Source organism: Adiantum capillus-veneris, chromosome 7 (assembly GCF_014529385.1).
Source record: "Adiantum capillus-veneris isolate H3 chromosome 7, ASM1452938v2, whole genome shotgun sequence".
In the NCBI taxonomy this organism is placed as follows: Eukaryota; Viridiplantae; Streptophyta; class Polypodiopsida; order Polypodiales; family Pteridaceae; genus Adiantum; species Adiantum capillus-veneris.
The window spans coordinates 164,193,467-164,215,339 of record NC_140937.1 but is presented as its reverse complement, the minus strand read 5'-3'; the positions used below and the strand labels follow the sequence as shown (position 1 = coordinate 164,215,339).

Below are 21,873 nucleotides of genomic sequence, written 5' to 3'. Positions count from 1 at the left end.
CTTTCCCAAATTTTACTTCCTTACAACAATGTCCTCTTTAGAAACTACTACTCTTTGCATGTCCATTTTTTTTTCAAGCAATTGTTTCCCCATGACATTTAAATTCCACACCCTAATCTATATAGAACCATTTGTCATTTTTACTTCTCTAATCTGCATTGCTAGCATCTTCAATTTGTGGATTGTGATAGATAGACGTCATAATATTCTAGGATGTTAAATCCCAAATATTACTTCTAGTTGTGAGCGGCATACTTTTCAATTTGATTGTTTTCTTGACAAAATACATGAAATGTATTGCATGTATCAATAGTGAATCAAATACAAACAATGCTGTCAAAGAAGATAAATTTCAAGAGACCTAGATACCAAGAGTTTGTGCAATGTACAGTGAACTCTTAAACTTAGTGGTTCGCTTAAAAATTAAAATTGTGTCTGGTATAGGCCATTCCATTGGTATTGCGTAGATGTGGCTATAGAAAAATATTTACAATGCTACAGCTCTATGGATAAACAAACAGCATACAGTAGCTTACCAAGGTTTACATGGATGGCTTCAAAGGTGCCTATGAAGGATTATATTGGCTCCCACTCTATACAATCAAAGGAAACAAATATCCATCTCATCAATAAACACAATAGAGTAGGGGTATGTTACAAGCATTCTTTGAGGTGAAAATAGGGATTGGACAATCAAAAAGTAGGACAGGTACAATGTGCAAAAAACCTTGGTTGAGGCAAGAATGTGTCACACGTCAACTAAGATGCTATATACACATGTGGTACCTTCTCTACCCACTTTCTAACTTGGTTATTCTTGAACTCAATTAATCTCACCTTCTGATGGCGTTCCCAAGAAGTCATGTATCCATGTGTGTACCTCTTGAGCTTGGCTACATTATCACCCACAAGAGTTTTTTATGATTTATTGCAACCCAACACTCATTGTTGTCTTGCACGTTGCTACTAGATATTAATTCAATAAACTCTTAAGTCATAGAGCCCTTAGAGAAGCCATGAAAAGGAAGGTACACCAAGATGCACTTTTTAAAAAAAATTAGATTTATGTACATTATTAGTCTAATTTTCATAGCGAGAAAAGATCTATACAGATCTGGACAATGGCACCACTATGAAGCTCCACCTGTAGGTTGTTAACAAATAAGAAAAACGTACACATAGCATAGAGAGAATGAGAAGATTGGTAATGGGAATGAGTCTTAATGTTTTTACTAACCAATTTAGCAAAGAATATTGTTATCCACAAAGTGTGGTGTATGTGACCAGTGTACACAACAACTCCATAGGTTGAGAAGAGACATGATCTCCAAAGGTATGCCGTAGTGTGAGGGAAGATAACTAAAGAGCTAAATGGGGAAAGTGATTCCTCTCAAAAGAGAAACCCTAGAAGTAGCCTATGCTTCAGGAGGGAAGTGTAGTTTCAAACATCTATTGCAAGAACCATACTTGGAGGGAAACGTGAGGTTGAGGGAGGACTAGTTGGATTATAGAGAAAAGAGAGATGATAGATTGGAGAGAGGATAAAGGCTCAAAATTTTTTGTTCTAAAATTATCTTCTCATTACATTATTTGATATTTATTTGTCCCACATTCATACCTAAAGTTAGTCCATTATTTTTTAGGCACTACCACATCCCACACTTCCATCCACATGGTAGACAACCATTTTCTCATTCCTTAGTCTCATTTGTAATCCCATCAAATAAAGAGGAGGCCCTCCTAGACCCCATTCTTGCCTCATGGTTCAAGCCATCAAGGCTTGATAAGCAATTTCAAGATTACTTTTGTCCTTTGGATCCTCATGCATAGTTCAAATTCCAAGTATGATGTAATTAAGTGAGAGGCTCCTACTCATGCATAGTTCAAGAGGACTTCCATTGCAAGTATGATGTAATTAAGTAAGAGGCTTCCACTTTTCCCAAATCACCTTGTTTGGCACCCACTTGCGCTTGCAAAAATTCTATAGGACATCGTCGACCATAGTGTACGGCTTTGTAATCAAGTGTTGGTGTTTTATAACTACCAATCATTATCTTGCATGTTTTGTGTGACTTTTTTATTATAGCTTTTGTCAACAATATCTCACTAATGCTTGGAAATTATCGCCTTCTTTTTTTTTCTTAGACACTTAGACGGCACCCTCTATACAAAATTTTATAAAACTTTCCTAAATTTGACCACAAATATTGATGGGCTATTGTGATTCCTTTGACCACATTTGCTTGGAAATAATATTTTCATGAAAATTTTCCATCATGATTCCATATTTTTCAAGCTCAAGGTCCCCATTCCCCCTTATGCATATGCATCACTATGAACACATTAACTCATAGCATCTTCATCCACAAGATGACCATCTTGTTATACAATTATCACAAAATGTATGAGTCCAATCCTCCTTTAAAAAAATTGCTCACATGCGGCTTAGATACAAGGCACACTAATGAAATCATTTTAGGCACAAACTCTATGCATATATCCGAGTCCACTACTTTCAACATCTTGAATCATTATTGTTTCCACCCAACTCAAGACCTTGATAGGTCTTGTGAAGCCTAAATCCCTAATTTCTTGCTAAACCATTTTTTTGTTTCCAAGTAACCTTGCCAAAAGTCTTCCTTGTTACATTAACATATTCTTTCAACATGAAAATTTCAAAAATATTTCCAGTTTTCATTAATTCAACAAGATAAAGATAAGAGTGGTATAACCAAAACTTGTTTGCATGTTACAAATATTACAAGGTAATCGTTATTTTGGATCTCTTCCTTCAACAATATTATAGCACAACATGATTATTTGCTAAGGAATTCATATACCTAAACATTGCTTAATGACCACTAAGGAGTGGCTAACTAATGACCAATAAGGAGCCGCTAACTATGTAAGCTAGTTGTCGAAGCACACATTTACATTCATGGGATCATCAAGATTTAAGCAATATTTCTTGGCCACTCCTTGATACTAAACCTCATCCAAACTTTGGTCATTACCTGATGCATAATCTATACAAAAATAAACAAAGCATAGTATAAGATTTAGTTCACTTCAAAAACATGTTTAACAAGCAAAATAAGAAACTTCTAGAAATACGGATTAAAGAAGAATGAAAACCAAAATGTTTTCACTTGAAATGGTAACATGTGTTCTTGACAGTAGGTGTTGATGCATCATTCAAAATGTTCCTAAGGTTGAGAATGAACGCTAAAAGGAAATCTCGACATTATAGAAGCCACCAAAGCAAGCTTGCTCGTGCAAGATTGTGACCATGACGAAGGATCTTAGGGACAGTAACCTAAGTTTTCTTCTCTAGGGTCCCTCCCAAGGCTAACTTGCTTATTGAAAAGTTTTTGAAGCTCTCCTTGGTTGGAGCCATGAGGTCAACCTTGGCAAGTGAGGTTGCAAAATTATCCTGGACAAAGGTCTTATATGTTGATTCCATTCGGGGGGGGGAGGGGGATCCTTGACAACAAACATGGAGATCTTGGTGAGGGCTTAGGGCGTAAGAAAAGAGTGGAATAAGAAAAAATGGAGGAGAAGGTGGAGGACAAATGAACGTTATAGTATGGGAGCCATGACAAGTTTTTCATTGGCATGGAGTTAAATAGACAAATTAGACATGAGGTTAGCGAGAGGTTGATATTGGAAAGCTATCAAAGAGGAGGTTTTTGAAGTGAAAAATTAACCTTTGACGTTTAACATTTTTCAAATTTTCATTTTTTCACTGTTCTTGTGTATGTTGTTTTGTTTTTTAGTGGCATCCCTTTCTTTCAATGGTCCCTCCCCTTGCCAAACCCCCCCCGTTTGCCTTTCTCTTTTAAGGAAAAATACATAATGTGGGGGGCAAAGTAGGTCCCTTCCTACCCCTTCTTAGGCAATAGGGAGACCCATGCTAACATCAATTAATGTTTCAATCAGATTTTTGCACCTTGCTCGTAGCCTTAGGTTTTTTTGCACGAGAAGGGAATCATTTGCATTGATTGATTTCTTTTCTTTTTTTAAGTAGTGAGATTGAGTGATTATACCTGGGTGCCGAAAATGCATTTGTTTGCTTAGTGATATGACAAAGTACAAAAATGCTTTCCAAAAATTCTAGCAATTCTTTACTTTCTAGTGGTAGTTGGCACCGATTATACTTTGAAATTATCTATTAATTTTTTAATCTTTCTAAATGCTTCTATGTGAAATTTAATAAACCAATAGCATAAAGACAAAATTCTTTAGAAGGGAAGTGATCTTTGAAGTAAAGAGTGGGTCTTTTTTGCTTCTCTTGATGAGCATAATATTATATCATTCATATAATACTAAATTTTCATAAGCATATGGTTTTTGTAGTCTAATGTTTTTTGGCTATGTGAAACAAATAGAACAACTATTCTTAGAGATCTCCATTGAGAAGGTCACCTCTTGATACACAAAAAAAGTTTTGACAGAAATCTACAATGAGACTTGTACATAAATCATCAAAAGAATGTGACTTCACATTATCATGAGACTTGTATAAAAAACAGTTTGATATTTATGTTCAAAAGTTTAGCAAAAGATTAGTATAGTCGAAAATTTGAATGAGAAGTCCTTGCAAAAGCTACCATCAAGTCGAAGCCCTTGAGACGGTGATAAAGAACAAGGAGAGAGCACATGCATGACCATTTATATCCTAGCTCTCTAAAGAGAGGTGAAAAAGAACACTAAAGCTCCACCCAAACCAACTCCTTATGTATGGTAGACATGCCCCTTTCCTCTATGAGAAGATCTTGGTAGAGCCTCTCCTATCCCCATTCCCAAAGGTTCCTAGCATCTAGGCTCTTAGCCGTAGGACCTATGTCTTGACATTACTCCCCCCTTGAAGAAGAGTTTTTCCTCAAAAATAAAAGTGGAAACCTTCTCTTAAGAGCAATAAATGTTTCCTGCATGGAAGCTTTTCTAGGTCTATGCTTCCACTTGACTAAAGCTTCCTTACAAACACGGTTCCATGTTCACAAGTCATGATGGTCCAACATCATTTTTGGCTCATATGGTTAAGCTGGTCTAACTGTATAAATGACCATATCATCATCTAAGGCTAAAGGATAGCCGCACGTAGACATTCATATAGACAAGCAAGACCTATCATATTGATGACCATAAAGAAATGGATACACAAACATTCGCACGCGCGTGCGTGCGTGCGTGTGTGTGTGTGTGTGTGTGTGTGTGTGTGTGTGTGTGTGTGTGTGTGTGTGTGGCCACATATGGTTTTCGTTATAAATGACCATTCACATATATCTATAAGCTCAAAGAACTCTACCAACACAACCTTCCATACAACATTTGCTTACATTCCTAGCAACTTCCTCAAATGACTAGCATGAAAAATAAGATGAACATGAGACTAAGCAGGTACCTCTAACTAGAAGCTTGTTCATTGACCTTCTAATGTATCGTGAATGGTCCACAACGCCATGGTGAGACCTGAGGAGTATATATAGTCTTTTCTCATCCGCAAACTTAATATAGCGATCTCTAGCATGCCATGCAATTACGACAAGCAATACGTAGCACATCCACACATTCTTGGAAAAAAATCCTTTTGACAATTTGGCCTTTTATTAGCCAACCCCATATAATTAGTGACCTAGGTTGATACCCATACTTGAGCATAAAGGTAATAAATCTAGTAGAAACAGGTAGGCAATCCAACCAAGTAATTTGGTTTTTACTTGCAAAAGCTCTTAGCATACCTAATTAAGATGGTCAATTTGACCATCAATCTAAAGAAAATCACTCATACTCAGATTGAGGGCAATATCCAGCTTTTGTTATACTCCTCCGCCAAAATGGCCCAAATACAATTCTCTCTACATAGTTGAATTTTCCTTACATGTCAATGGATGCCATACGCGTATTCCAAGTAATACAATGGAATTTCAATGGAGTGTCCACAAATCCGAGTAGATAGTTTGGGAAATATGCCTCCTACACACGGACTATTTGTTTGCAATACATAGGCTCTGCCAACTAGTTTGCCAACATACCTAATTTGCGCCTATACATTCTCTTGCTATTTGCAATACATAGGTTCTGAGGGTATTTGGGATGGGAGGAATAGGATGCGAGTTTATCTTAGTATCTTCTCTAGAAGCAGGAGAGAAGACTTTGCCAGAGCTAGGTGGGGTCAACTAGTACTACGCTACATTGGTGGCAATTCACTATGTGATAGAAGGCATAGCAACTTAGACGGGATCTTTCATCCCTTAGATATCCCTAATGGCAAATGGAAAAGTATCTTTATCTTTATGGATTCTACAGACAATTTACCTTCTATAAAATAGGCACAAATACTTTTAGAGCATCAAATCAAAAATTAGTATAGGAAGTCCAAATCAGAGAAGATATAGAGGCAAAGATGTATAAGAGGATGCAAAATGTTTGAATGGGTAATCAGCCAAAGACTGCACTTAGATGTAGATTGAAGCTAAATTTGGCAATGAATCTACCTCTATTCTAGGAAAACAAGAGCAATTTTTGCATCAAATGGCATCTGAACTAGTGCAAGGTATGTGAAAGAAAAGGGTACAAAGTGACACTGCTGTTTGCTCGGGAAGAACTAGGAATGGCCATTTATGTAGATCCACTAGGAAATAAAGAGCTATCAAAATTGGACAATAATTTTCCAAGAGTGGATAAAATACTAGCAACACACCATAAAGATCCCTATTTTAGCCAGAATGGTGCCACCTACAAGTTCTTGCAAAACAAAAAGTGAAAGGATGAGGGCATGATCAGCCATCAATTGCAACCAACAACAATAATTCCACTCACAAATATTGAAAATTATCTGAAGGTGAGAAACGTACAAAATTCACAACAATTTGATGTAAAAACCTTCGAATATAATCAAATTACCTCTTAACATTTTCCATGTGTAGGTTTTCCCAGGTTTTCAGAATAAAGTTTATTTCAAGCACTGCTCAGAGGCCACCATCATTAGATCTTCCTATCCAAAATCACAACTATGCACTTCCCTTCGCCCTCGACACCAGCAAGCATGTTTTTCATTTACCCAACCCAACTGATTAGTTGCCTATCCCCATGAGGGTGGCATATTTACGATCAAGTCATCACTTACGATTACGCTTAAATAAGCACAAGACACAAGCTTGTCGTCCTGAATCACTTTAGTCATCACCTACCATATTTTCAACATTAGTTGGATTCTCTCCAAGTAATCACTCTTGCAAGCATGAAGCACATTTCTACACTTTTCTTCTTCATTAGTATCATTACTAAAGGTAGATCTTGAATTGTAAGAGAGAGTAACAAAACTATCTGGTCTGCAGCAAGGTGGCTTTTCCTTAGTTTCTGCAGGATAAAGCATGTCACAATCCAATGCTTAAAACAGGTTAAACAATGTATTGGGAGTCGGCCCAAACTGCTCAAAGAGAGTATTTTCCAATCATGGGATGAGTGAAACCCCACACAATCTCATCGCATCACACTCTGAAATAAAGAACCTGCAGGATAAGCTCTTAGAGAAGGCACCCTGCTTATTTCTGGAGTTACAGGTACTACAAATGAGAGCCCCTCCACTTATGTGTAATGCTGCTCGAATGCGTGCACCTTCCTGGAGAGAGAGAGAGAGAGAGAGAGAGAGAGAGAGAGAGAGAGAGAGAGAGAGAGACCCAAAAAAGCTTTTCTGCCTCCCACAAGTTTAAGAGGGTCAGTCCATTTGTCTTCCCGTGATCAGAGAGACTTTGTATTATCCAAAATCTTTACATTTCTTCATCATTGTTCACGTGCCTCTGCTTCACGAACAAGATCCATATTGCACATAAAAGTTGGCCTCTTACCTTAAGCTCTGTTATCCTGCCAGAGTTAATTTCATTGCAGACACCCTTCAATACAATGGCAAATAGGGGCAATAAAAGGAAAGGGGGAGGGGGCCAATGAAGAAAAGGAATAGGAGGGTGGTTAACCACAGCTCCTATTAGCTGAGACGGGCCTCTCTTTGCAAAACCTGCAAAGATAACGCAGCATTAGTACAAACTTTGCCTGGCAAAGATGTGTGCTAAAACGAGAACCACGTGCATGTATAATGTGAAACATGGCCACACCTTGTAAGAAGACAAGGCATTAACAAATAACTGGCAATCAAAGAAAGGCAGTGTCAAAAAGAAATCTTCTAGTTCGATTTCAAGGACAAAAACTATTCTCAAGGGGGAAAGAAGGAGAAGGGAGGATAATGTTACATAGCTGATAATGGCAATCCGAGGATGACCCGGCATCCAACCCGCACATCGGAGTGTGGTGGTGTGTAAGCCCGAGATTCCAGGGTGAGGTCGCCCGGCGACGAGATGCATTCATACCGTTCCCACTACGACTGGGCAGAGAGCCATGCCTCGATCCCCTCTCATGGGTTGCACCATCAGCCAATGCGGATTCGCCGGAGTGCTACAATGTGCCTAGGACTAGAGATGTTCATGTCACATGATGTTACTATTGTGGACACGTTCAGCAAGCAGCTTCACTTCCTCCCCGTCAGGAAAACCATCAAGGCTGATCACAAAGCTGAGCTGTTCATTGCAGGGATTTTTAGACATCATGAAATGAGATGCCTACATCTGTTGTTTCAGACAGAGATGCTCAAAATGACCAGCTTGTTTTAGCGATCTCTTTGTGAATATATCAGTACAACTCTCAAATTCTCTTCATCTTTCCATTTCCAAGCAGATGGTCAATCTGGGATCGCAAATTCAAAGGTGGATTTGTTGGAGTGTTGTGTTTTAGATCATACGTTCAGGTGGATTAGTGAGTGTAGCATTCACGGTGTGTGTGCACACGCATATGATCAAACAGAGAAAGAAAGCGACAAAATGTAGACTCACCCTAAAGAAACCCTTGATTATGCATTATAATATGAGATTACAAAGCCTTCATTTATTGGCATGGAGACATGGTTCTCAGCTCTTCTTTACACTCTCCATAGGTACTTGCCTTTGCAGTTGAGTTTGGCTATAACAATAGGATGCATGCATCTATAGAAAGGTCCCCCTTTGAAATTGTGTAAGGTGGCAAGGAGGTTCTACCAATCATGTATAGAGAGAGAAAGACTTTCCAGACAAATCACTTTTTAGAGGATTTGGCTATGTCGTTTGCCAAAGTGGAGGCTTTGCAAAGGTCTCCACAAAAGCACAAGAAGACCGTGGATAAGCATCACCACGATTTGCAGCTGAGAGAAGGTGGTTGGGTTCTGTGGTTGGATTTTTTGTAGGTTTGAGAAGGCCGTGCCCAGAGAGATGAAAGGAAAGGAGACTTTCTCCGGAAGCTTATAAATTTAGCATGGCAGCTAACTCTGAGCATCGTAACAAAAACTAACCTAAAAAATCAAGTTGTCCAGATGTCTCATGGAATTTCCTGACGTGGAAGAAGTTCCTTATGTTATGATTTTTGTTGAGGGAAGTTGGATGGAAAGCGTAGAAGGTGCAAGAGAGTAAATGCCCAAAAGTGAAGATCACAAGTAGCTGCAATTCAACCAGGAGATATAAAGCATAGTACCCATGCCAATATTTGGACTATCAGACATAAGCATTTCACTAGTATACAGGATTTGGCATCGCTTGGAGCTACATGTAATCAACCACCAAAGAATAAAATATCTAATAGCTTCAAACAATGCTGATGAGCTCATGAACTCATGATCCTCCTAGTCTTACCTCTACAAGTATGCCACCATGTCTCTTTTTTACAAGATAACTTCCTATCAAGAGCACTAAAGACCAGCTACTAAAAAACACAATCAGAGATCACCAAAGGGCAGTTGCTTGTCGCACAAAGTAATTTTCTTGTAAAATAGGTTGATCAGAACAGCAGTCATATCGAAGTCTTGAAACTTTCACTAGTCTCATTGCAAGAAAATACATGTAGTTCATCGTCCTTGCTATAGAGTGTTTAAAGAAAAACCTCTTCCGTAAACTTGATCAAAATCGTTGTCCTTGGCCGTGGTTGACCTTCTACAGGTACGAAGTGTGCTGTAACCCTTGCTGGGAAGCCCGAGCCATCAAGCACACCCTGTACATAAGTCATAAACAAGAAGTAGAGCTCAGCTTCTTAGGAGACGTGATGCCAATTGTCTGGAATGCCTCATTGATCTTGGCTTACCTTTACTATGCCTGCAACATATGCCCCACAATTAAAAGCTCCCATATCCTTGGGAACAGAAATAAACCTGGTCAAAATGCAAGATATGACTCACTATGACCACGATCCAAACTAGAAACATTTTCTTGTATAAAATGAAACGTGCCTTTACAGGAAAGTGCATAGTATAGACCAGTAGCCATCCACAATATAATAACCATCAGCTTCAATATGGATAGTATTCACTAGATACTACGACACTTCCGCTAACCTACCTCATCACTACTTAACAGTGGGTGTAGGAATTCAATATTAAGATAGGCTCCCCCACAAACAAGTAGACACTGACAAAGAGTTCTGCATACTAAGTTCTTTCCCTGGCTCCATAGATACAGGGTACAGCACTAAACAAAAATTGAAAGAATAGATGCTATAAATAGACTTTACTTATCATGCTCAAAAGCTTACCAAGTCGATCCTTGACTATTTTTCCCATTGCAAGCGGGTGTATAAGATAGTTTGTAAGTTAACTGTGATGTCACAAGAAAGACCTAAACAAAATGCACTCTAACAGGTCACAATAGAAACATACAGCAAAACTTGTGTGTAATGTCACATTATAAGGTACAGTCCCCATTTCACTATTTTTCGAGATTATTTCCATGCACGAGCCAGTGTACTTCTTGTGTAGATATGCTCCTTCTAAACGAGGAAGTTCACATTCTAGCACTAGCTAGAATTGAGCACAATCTCAAGTGGTAACAAAGGGCATGCAAATTATCAACACGATTCTACCTGTTAACAAGTAGCTCTTTTTCGCTGATCATGTACTCATCTTCATTTTCAGTTCCTTTTTCCAAAGAGTCTGCAACCTTTTTAAGTTAACTGAATTAGCCAGTGACTCCTTTAAAATGGCAAAAAACAAATGACCTGTCGCATTGATTTACCTTCCCGAAAAGAGACTTCCATAGGGTGCTGTGAACAAAAGATAGAATGCCAAGCAACCTTACCTCTCTTCTATTTCCCTGATACACATGTTTGGTTACTTCTTGCGGAGTTGTCTACAGTTGATGCCAAACCAAAGGTAGAGACAATGACCAAAGATTACCTTCTCTCTATGACAAAGCAACTCTAACATTCTGAGGCCAACACCATAACCCGCATCCTCAAGCCTGATTATCCCAATAACAAAACAAAAGAATAAAAGCATACCCTGGAGCTCATTTATAGGCTGCTGTACACATAAATGCATGCTTAGGCAAAGCACTATAAAATTGTAGTCTGGGAAACAAATAACTGTATTTCTGACAATGAAACAGCTTTCTCAAATATTTCCGAATATTCAACTTGTGCTGTTGATGCACCTTGAGCATTCACCTTGAAACCATTCCAAGGAAACAAGTACAGTCACAGTACGACAACCTGTCATTCTCAATATCATAAAATCTTGATATAATGTCCTGTATTTCCAAGCAATATAAAAGACCAAGAACATATTTGTTCAGCTGTGACAAACTAGAAAGCTGATCCCAAAAAAGAAAGAAAACTGCAAGTTTGGAGCAATCTTGATCACAAACGGACACGATCGAGTTAACCAACAAGCAATAAACAGGTATTTTGTACAAATTTCTTGCACAGGAATAAAAGAAATTCCAATTTTTCTGCATATAACTGCTTGAACACCAAGGCCTAGTTAAAGCATGATAAACATAGACGCTGAGAGAAATCTCATAGATTAGAGCCTTGCCTGTGCTCAAGTTCAGCAATGTTGTCTACACGAGTTTGATTGTACTGCACCATCTCTGAAAACAGAAATGCAAATGCATTTAAGCTAACCTGCAGAAAACAAAGAACAAGACCTTAGGATTTGCAGGATTGAAGAGCAGTTATGGATGACCATGGTTACAAAACAACGAGAATGTATTACACCAACCAAAAGGTAAATTGTCCAATTAAAGATTTATAACCGACACAAACATTACCAATGCATGCCCATTAGAGTGAACAACAAAGGAGCTTGCTAAAATGCATGGATTAAAGACATATTGATGAACTCGATAATGCAAAAGCCTTCCATTAATATGTAGTCAAGAAATCCAAATTGGAGGCAATGACCCGGAGAAATAATTGCCAATACAAATGAACAAGACTTGCACAAAGGTAGGTGGCTAATCAAATGGCACATAGACAGAAAATTGCTTGAACATTACCATTCAATAAATGTCAGATAATCACTAAAAAGTGCAACAATAGATAAACCATTAGTTGACTTGGCAAAAAATATAAACACGTCTATTCAACATTGTTATAAAAACATTTTGCTTGCTGATTTTTCTCAATTGAAACCAATTGGATTATCGACCAAAGTGCACATTCCAAAAAGCGAAACCAAACTAAGTTAATGATTTCAAGCAATTATATGACCTCCACTAGTAAAGTAGAGACATAAAGTCAACTTATCTGCAAAAACCATTTTCAGAAGATACTCGCAACTTGCAAGATACAGAAAAAGCCGAAGGAACCCCTTCTTGAAACTTTACATAAATCACGACTTACCAGTCGTAGATCTCTATGAAAGAAAATGCAACTCATATGGCCTCATACCAAGTACACTGAAGTCTGGCCAGTTAATTGTGGGTCATGCCATATCCAAATGATCTGGATCATGGCATACTTTGAACGTGCCCAAAGGGTCCCCAAGAAGTCGTCATGAAAAGAAGAAAATTTGTAGTATAATGTAGAAAGCAGCTATACCTATTTTGACAAGATGTTTTCAAGTACAGCAACAAAAGCAGTCTCTCACAAGGTTGCATTACAAACTCGTATTTATCATTTTTCCCATACGGTACGATAAATACGCATACTGGTATTAGTACTGCACGTACTGGTTATCACTTATACACACTCATCAGTACACATACATGCGTGGATGCATGCATGTATATTAGGTTGTAGACACATGTATGTATATATGCATACGTACACATGTATGTCGGTGTGTATGCATGCATGTTACATGTATGCAACCATGCCTAAGTAGACATGTACGTCTATTTGTAATCAGTACTTAGAGTATTTTTCGTACTGGTCTAATTAGCTCCCACTACAAGAGAAAGGGGTGAAGATAGTGCACTACAATATCTATAAATGAGGACATCAAAGCCACCGCAACGTTAACTTGATAGATTAACAATGAATGAGGTAGGTTAGAAAATCTTACACAGGAAGAAACACCCCTCCTGAGAAACAAACGGCGGCGTAAACTGCCACAGTCTGCACCCCTAGTTATTTTTTTATTTCAGACCACCACAATATGAGTTTACCAAGAAGGTTGATCCACTATGCACACTTATCCACTCCGCAATGACACGTCTTTTTATGGGCCCTTTGCTCACCCTCCAAAAACACACATGAAAAGGTAAAGCACAGAATCCAAAAGGACCCCAAGCAATTCAAAACCACTTTTCAAAAGACTTCTGTGAAAGTTGAAAGTGGGGACTGAGACCGGCAAGTCCCTTCACAAAGCAATAGAAACACTGCTGAAAACAAAAACCGAACTTGGAACAACAATGTAGACAAGAGAAACAAATATGTCAAGTCAAGTAGCTCACTAGCTAACTCGGCTTGAATCCATTACACACACCAACAGATGTATCGTGTCTAATTGTTAATCTCTACCTTGTCGAAAAGTCTTTTGCCAGTTGCAACTTTTCTATTCCAAGAGATTTTGTCAATCTCTCTGGCAGTCAATCTTGCAACTTGTCAAGAGATTCTCCCAATCCCTTTTTACCACATCTTCTGAGACACCGAAAAATCATTTGTGCCTTGGCTTTCTTTGCTTTTCTGTCCTCTGCTTCTTGTTTGCCCCCTTGGTCAGACACTGTGTAGGCCTAGTGATAGCCTTTGCTGAGTTTGGAACTCCTTTCTCCTCAATGTCCTCTTTCCCTTTGTCAATTTTTACCTTGATTGTCTAATAGAGTTTTCAAAAATCTGGCACGCTCAGCCTGTCCAAGTGGCAAACAGGGATTGGTGGTAGAAATTATGTTGTCTAAAAACAGAAGAGGTAAAGAAACATGCGCTAAAACAGTGCAAGAGAGCTACCGCGAATAAGGAATTTCTGCAGATGAAGTGATTTCTGCATGCATGCTTATGATTAGAGCTAAGGCTCCTGAGAGCTAGTCCTGAAGAGTTTTAGAGGAGGGACGGACTAGGCTTGTACTCCAACAGGTCTTGCTCAAGAGGTCGAGGGGCTGCATGCACTAAAAGCTCGACAGTGAACTCCCAGAGTTATTGCAAGGGCTACACAAAAACAACAGAGCAGGTTGCACTGCAACCCTTTTGCATGTGTATCTTGAATGCAGCTGGTGAGAAGAGCAGTTGATTAGGTAGGCAAATGGCATACTCTGCAGAAATACCACCACTTCATAGCAGTTACAGCATCACGAGGACTAAGCTCTCAAAGGGTTGTAGCCACTCAATGGGACCTGAGCGTTTTCAAAAAGCTTGCACGCTTAGGCTACCCAAGTGGAAGCCAAGGATTGGCGGGGAACACTCGAGATATTATGATGTCTAAAATTAAGGACGATCGTAAGCATTGGTGGAGAAAAATAGCACCGCACGCACAATGCTTGTTTCTGGGCCGAAGAAGGCAGAGGACGAGCAAAGTGGTGTTTTTGTCTCTGCGTGGCTCTACGCAAGATGCTGATATGGGCACAAAAATTCACAATGATATTGTTAATCAGAGGCTGTTGAGAAGAGATGTTGTGCTTGGCACTACCTTGGTCAATATATGTATGCCAAATGTGGTGCACTTCAGAAAGCACGAAAAGTGCTTGAGGAGCTTACTGTTTGGAATGGCGTCTCTTGGAATGCACTGATTTCGGGATACGCACAATAGGAACAGGGCCAGAAAGCTCTAGGCTGTTTTCAGCGGATGCAAAGTGATGAAATCACTTACGCGTGCAACTTTAAGGCATGTGGCTCTACGCAGGATGCTGATATGGGCTTAAAATTTCACTCTGATATTGTTAGTCAGGGGCTGTTGCAAAAAAATGTCGGATTGGCAGTGCCTTGGTCGATACATAAGCCAAATGTGGTGCACTTCAGAAAGCACAAAAAGTGCTTGAGGAGCTTCCTGTCTGCAACATCGTCTCTTGGAGTGCATTGATTGCAGGATACGCGAAACAAGAGCAAGGCCAAAAAGCTCTGGATGCAAAGCGAGAGCGTCTCTCCAGATGCAATCACATATGCGTGCATCTTGAAGGCATGTGGCTCTACGCAACATGCTGATATGGACATAAAAATTCACGATTATATTGTTAGTCAGGGGATGTTGAAAAAAGATCTCATGCTTGGCAATGCCTTCGTTAACATGTTTGCTAAATGGGGTGCACTTCAGAGAGCACAAAAAGTGCTCAAGGAGCTTCTTGTCCGGGGTGTGGACTCTTGGAATGCATTGATTGTAGGATTTGCCGCACAGGGGTAGGGCCAGAAAGCTCTAGTCTATTTTCAGCAGATGCGAAGCAAGGGCCTCTCTCCAAATGCGATCACCTATGCATGCATCTTGAAGGCATTTGGCTCTACACAAGATGCTGATATGGGCACAGAAAACCACAATTATTGATGTTGAAAAAAGAAGGTGCTTGGCACTGCCTTGGTCGATATGTATGCCAAACGTAGTGCGCTTGAGAAAGCACAAAAAGTGCTTGAGGGCACAAAAAGTACTTGAGGAGCTTCCTGTCTGAAATGTGTCTCTTGGAATGCAACAGGAGCAACACGAGCAGGGTCAGAAAGCTCTAGGCTGTTTTCAGCGGATGCAAAGTGAGTGCACCTCTCCAAATTCAGTCACCAATAAATTCGTCTTGAAGGCTATGCTTACATCTTGAAGGCATGTGGCATTACACAAGACGCTGACATTCATGATGAGATTCTTAGCCTAGCTTTCCGTCTTTGGGACACAATAGAAAAGGTAGAAAGATTCTTTTTTTGGCCTAAAATGCGAAAAGATGTGTTTAAGTATGTCACACAGTGTTCCATTTGTCAAAAAGTCAAAGCCCTTAGGGGTAAGTAGCAAGGCCTCTTGCTACCGCTGCCTATTCCCGAAGGCCCATTTCAAGACCTTTCCATGGATTTTGTGACTAACCTTCCACTTAGTTTGCATTCAAGGAACACTCAATGTCTAACCATCGTTGATCATTTCAGTAAGTTTTGCATGTTGATTCCTTGTAACTTTGTAAGGCCACAGTGACAGCACAAGATGTAGCACGTATGTTCATTAACCATTGGTATCCCCTTTGTGGTTTGCCAAAGTCGATTGTGTCAGATAGGAATGTCAAATTCACGTCACATTTTTGAAAAGCACTTTTTGAAAATTTTGGCACCAAGTTGAATTTTTCATCCACATTTCACCCCCAGTCCGATGGTCAAACTGAGATCTACAATCAGTTGGCTTTCGATGTTTTGAAGTCTTATGTGCATGATCAGAACGATCTCTAACCTCTTCAGTTCCAAGTAAGACCCCGTTCAAGGTTTACTTTGGTAGAAAGAGAGCGATGCATACATCCATGTACCGAAGGAGCAGAGGGGGAAGTTTGACCCCAAATCCAGAAGAATTTGGGATATACTCTTTGTCGGCTACAATACTCTTTCCGAAGGATATCGACTTTATGATCTAGTCAAGAAGGATGTTGTACTCAGCCATGATGATGTTTTCTTCGACGAGTTTCTTCCTTCAAAAAGGGCTTCTGCTTCCAAGTCTTCCATGACGACCCCAAATTTGCCGATACTTGGAGACCCAGATTATGATTTACCTCTTGAGCTTAATGAACCCTCTTCTCCTACTCCTGTCCCTCAGGCTACGGAGGAGGATGCACCCGTTGCAGATGACAATGCTTCTAACCAGATGTACCAGTAGCCTCTCCCCCATGGAGCAAGTCAGACAAGTTACCCATGTCACAAACTCGTGACGTGGCTAACCCCAAACACACACACAACCACTAAAATGCGCCGAAAAGGCTGACGTGGCAGCTGGATAGCAAGAAAAGCACCGGAAAACGCGCTAACATGCTGACGTGGTAGTGCACGGAAATCCGGAAATTGCGCTGGCTGATTTACGGCAGCTTTTGGGATTGGATGCTTTAATTTTTGAAAGCTTTTGAGATAATTGCTTTTGAGGTTATAAGCTTTTGAGTTTAACTGCTTTTGGGGCTCTACTTTTGGGCATCCCTTGTACCTTTAAATAAGTGGCAAAGCCTCACGTCTCAGGAGCATCTGGACGCAGAATCTGAGAGTGAGCACCTGCCCGCTCTCTTTGTACTTTGAACACAGAATAATACAGAAAGAAATACCGAAAGGGGCACTCGTCTTTGGGGACAATACCTCTTGGCATGGAACTACGTCGGGCCGTTTCGACCTGATTGTGAATTGTGAACTGTTTTGAAGTGAATCTCTGCTTTGTCGCAGTAGAATCTTGACTTGGGGTGTCCAAGTTTGTTACAGTGGTATCAGAGCACAAAAAGATTCTTCTTGTATGAAGGATCCGATCCTTTTTGCAACGCACACAACTATTGGGAAAGAATCTTCGTGCCCCGACCACAGACTTATTAGCCAATGCCACCCTTCATACGTCGCGCATCGGGCGCGCTCCCGTCTTCATCGCTCTGTCTTACTGGGCATAAAGCCATAAAGAATCCCAAATTACACATGGGTTCTCGTGAAGAATCTGACAGAGATGACACCTCTCAGTGGGAAGGCAAAGAAAAGTTTGAAATCCGACGCGGGAATTGAAGAAAAAAATGAAGATTTGGGCAAAAAAAAATTTCAGACAAGTTTGCCAGAAAAGAGTACAAACGTCAACTACAAATTGGGCATATGTGTGAATAGATTGATTAAGTAATCCAGGGACCCGAGATTGGCGAAACACCTGAAGGATTACCCAATTGATAAGATTTACTCGAGATGGCGTGTGGCCATCGCTTCTCCTCTTAGGTAGGGAGGAAAGCCGAAAAGACAGACGAGTGCAGAAAAGCGGAACCTGTACTCGCAGAAAGACATGAACAAGCACTCTTGAAAAGAAGCATTTTTACAAAGCCAACCAATATGACTTTCTCAAAGACAAAAGCAAGAAAGTGAAAGAATTCAAAGAAGGTGGACAATCGATTAAGTTTGAATCCTTTTCTGGGTTCCGAGATGCTCCGAGGGCTTTAGCCTTCATTCAGCAGTTTGACATAGATTTCTCTAGAGGGCATTACTTAGAGCACTCCAAGGAGGGCTACCTCTTTCTTCAAGGGAAATGCTCGAACATGGTGGTCCACTCTTCTTCTGAGGAAGGAAGCTCCAGTCAAATGGTTGAAATTTAAAAGGCTCTTTATTTCTTCTTGACTGACTCGAGAGTACGAACGAGATATACGAACCGCTTGGAATCATCTTCGGATGACCCAGGGAGATTCTTTGGACACTTATTGCGAGAGATTTTGGAACTCTTTTCTACCAACCTCTTCATTTAATTTTAAGGAACAGATTGAGAGGTTTTGTTGCGGACTTCCTACAGAGATCCGAGACTATTGCTGTCACAAGGCGGGCATCACGTGCCAATAGAAAAGAACAGACTGAACAGACTTTTAGCACTTCAATAACAACTGAACTGAGAGAGAGAGAGAGAGAGAGAGAGAGAGACGACACGTGACACGGAGTGGCGGAATTCCACCCCAGAGAGTATTGGCCCCAAACCTTGGCGCCCCTTTCGGTATTTCTTTGTATTGCATCAACACAGTACAAGCCAGTACTCCAGACTCTGCACCTTCTCCAAGAAGCATGCCAAAGAATGAGCCCTAGCCTCATATTTAAGGCCCTTGGCCTAAAAAAGCAATTACAGTAAAAAGCCTTTAAAATTCAAAAGCTTCTAGTCCAAAAGCAAAGCCAAAAAGTTGCCAACATAAATCACTGAAATCCGTACAGCTTGCAACGTCATCAGCCAGCGCAAAACGCGGAAATCCGTATAGCCTCCCACATCATCATGCCGATGCAATTTTCGGAAATCTGCCACGTTGCCCTTAGGGTTAGGGTTAGGGTTTCTGCAATTTTAGGGTTAGGTTTCTCAAAATTAGGGTTTGCAGGTTTTAGGGTTAGGGTTTCCAAAAAGGGTTATAGCAATTAGGGTTTCTGGCAAAAATTAGGGTCTTGCCACGTCAGCAGTTTGTTACATCTCCCCTTCTTGAAAGAGAGTAATCGTCCGCAATTACAGCATATCTGCAAAACAACTCAAGTTAGCTCAAAAAAAATTCCGAGGGACATTCTGAGGGACAATCAGTTTGCTCTTTTTATCAAGGAGTTAGCTTCTCCTTTCTGCTCTTTTGATCAAGGAGTTAGCTTCTCCTTTCGGCTGTTTTGATCAAGGAGTTAGCTTCTCCTTTCGTCCAGATTGGAACTCTTGATATTCCGGTGTAGTAAAATTAGCCATCACACCCAGACCGTACTGATCTTCCACGGGTGTCTTGATGCACTAAAATTACATATCCAGGCAATCTCATCCAATTAGGATAATTCAGTGGTTGGCACATCACAACGCAACACAAATACTCAAATATACATGTTACAAGACATAGAAACATAAAGCCACCGATGAACACTCCTCCCTCATAACCTAACAAGGTCCGGGCCGGGAGATATTCAACGACTCCCTCATCACTCCTCCCGCATAACCTAAAAAGGTCCGGGCCGGGAGATATAGAGGCCTTTTACAACCAAACGCCCCCCAGACCGCAACCTACGTCGTTTGGAGGTGCTGAGAGTAACCACTGCTCAGACTTCTTAATACTCCTCCCGCATAACCATCCAGGTCCGGGCCGAGAGTCACAACAACAATTATTTTACAAGCATACAACCAAAAGCTCCCCAGGCATCCGCCTACATCGTTTAGAGGTTTTCAAACATACAACGAAACGCTCCCCAAGCATCGGCTTGCGTCGTTCCGAGGTTCAAACAATACCAAAACAGTATTTCTCACTTCTCCACCCGGGAGTAAAATCACCAATCATTGAAACCAGTATCAAACCAGAGTCAAACAATTCAAATCTGCACCAAGACAGGTTCAAAATAGATACCATCCATTTCAAACAAAGTTTCAAACAATACTTTCTCAAACAAAGTTCAAAAGTATCTAACTATAAAACAACTAGAGAGTTCATTCAAGATTTTGTTCGGACAACCGAACTTTGAGGGCGACTAGCTTGCCCTTCTGCATCACGATGATGGTTCAGTTCCGAACTTGGAGAGTCGCATCATTCTTGTCATGCCAAGGCATGCCTAATAGAACGTCACAATTTCCCAACTTCATGATGTGGACATCAGCTTTTCCATGATAATCTTGAATAGTCACTGGAAGAGCACCAATGAGCAGTACTACTTTCTGAGTGTGCCCTGTGGCTAGCTCAACTTCAATTTCTCCACCCTCTGCATCATAATCAAAGTGCATCTGCTTTGAGAATTCTGGATGGATGAAGTTCTCTGTAGCTCCGAGGTCAAAGAAAATGAGAGCTTTGAAACCATTGACTTTGCCATATGCTCGACACACACAATTCATTTGTACTCTCAAGGCGTATGCCATAAATATCAGGAACTAGTCCAATAGCGGGTCTAGCTCTCTTAGCAGGAGGTGGCGCTGGGGTTCGGTCGACCATTGGTGCGGGCGTCGGCTCCTCTGGTCTATCAGTGCGTTTGGGACAATTAGAATGATTATGCCCTTTTTTAAGGATCCAAAGCATCGGCCTTCTTGTAGTAAGGTGTCTCATTGTTGAGGCATCAAACGAGGCCTTTGCGGTTGATTTTCACCAGACTCTCGAGAATTTGTTCGTTGTTGCCAAGAATTGTGGTTAGTAGCCGGAGATTCTTCTGTGGTAAACTCTAGCTTTCCCTTCATCAGTTTGTAGCCGACCGCGGCATGGTCCATAAGTTCTTGCATGGTAGAGACTTGCTTGGATAGACAATATTCCTGCAATGGTGATGGTAGTCCAATGGTGTATCGCTCGCATTGGGCCTCAAAGGGAACAGATCTAAAGAAGGACACCGGAAGGTACACGTCGAGAAACCTTTGGTTATATTCGTCCATGGTTCAATGGCAAGCATTTTCAAGTTGCCCCACTCTGCTAAAATCTGCACTTCAAACATAGAAATCATGTAACTACGTGCAAAAACTGTCTTGAAATCTTGCCATGTCCTTGGAGCATGCGGTTGTGTCGCGATTGAACTCCACCATTGCATAGCATTATCTTTAAGAAATCCCGCTGCTCGAGAAATCTTTGATTCTTCTGTATAGTTCCCTAAAGCATAGATATTGTCGAATTGCTGTTGGAACTACAATGCTTTCTTGCGATCTTTCACCCCGGAAAAAGTGAAAAATTTGACTGTCGTGCCACCATCTTTGAAATCTTTGGGTTGGTTTGGCGCATATCCCGAGTATGGATAATAAGGGTACCCATATGGGCTCCAACCATTGTAGCCTGGTGGCGGTGGTGGTGGAGGTGGGGGCAATAGCGGTGGCAAAGGCGGTTGCACTGGATCAACGTCAGATGGCTGCACCATATTCCTGAAGACTCCCCCGATTGTGACACACAGCTGAGAAGGTTGCTGATTGGAAGCTCTCGTACTTTCTAGTGTCGTAGGAGGAGGTACCACCTGGGGCATCAGAGGGGATAACATGTAGTTCAAAAAGTGTTGAAAACTTTGTAGCATCAAAAGATT

General features: G+C 40.6%; 1 protein-coding gene across 2 annotated transcripts in view; it reads right to left on the bottom strand.

The window, feature by feature from the left end:
• Positions 1–7,280: 7,280 nt before the first annotated feature.
• LOC147454982 (Transport protein particle (TRAPP) component) overlaps positions 7,281–21,873 on the bottom strand; it is a 92,397-nt gene continuing 77,804 nt past the window's right edge. Inside the window, exons 2-9 of one of the 2 annotated variants that reach the window (XR_015188722.1) lie at positions 11,885–11,973; positions 11,246–11,309; positions 11,085–11,162; positions 10,933–11,009; positions 10,159–10,225; positions 9,961–10,068; positions 8,115–8,573; positions 7,281–8,017 (exon numbers count right to left, since the gene is read on the bottom strand). Coding sequence is in view for 1 of the 2 variants with exons in the window: in XM_086516829.1 (XP_086372955.1) it covers positions 7,988–8,017; positions 9,961–10,068; positions 10,159–10,225; positions 10,933–11,009; positions 11,085–11,162; positions 11,246–11,309; positions 11,885–11,973 (513 nt within the window). In the remaining variant the exon portion in view is untranslated. The remainder of the gene's footprint in view (positions 8,018–8,114; positions 8,574–9,960; positions 10,069–10,158; positions 10,226–10,932; positions 11,010–11,084; positions 11,163–11,245; positions 11,310–11,884; positions 11,974–21,873) is intronic. The other variant, XM_086516829.1, reaches the window with a different exon arrangement.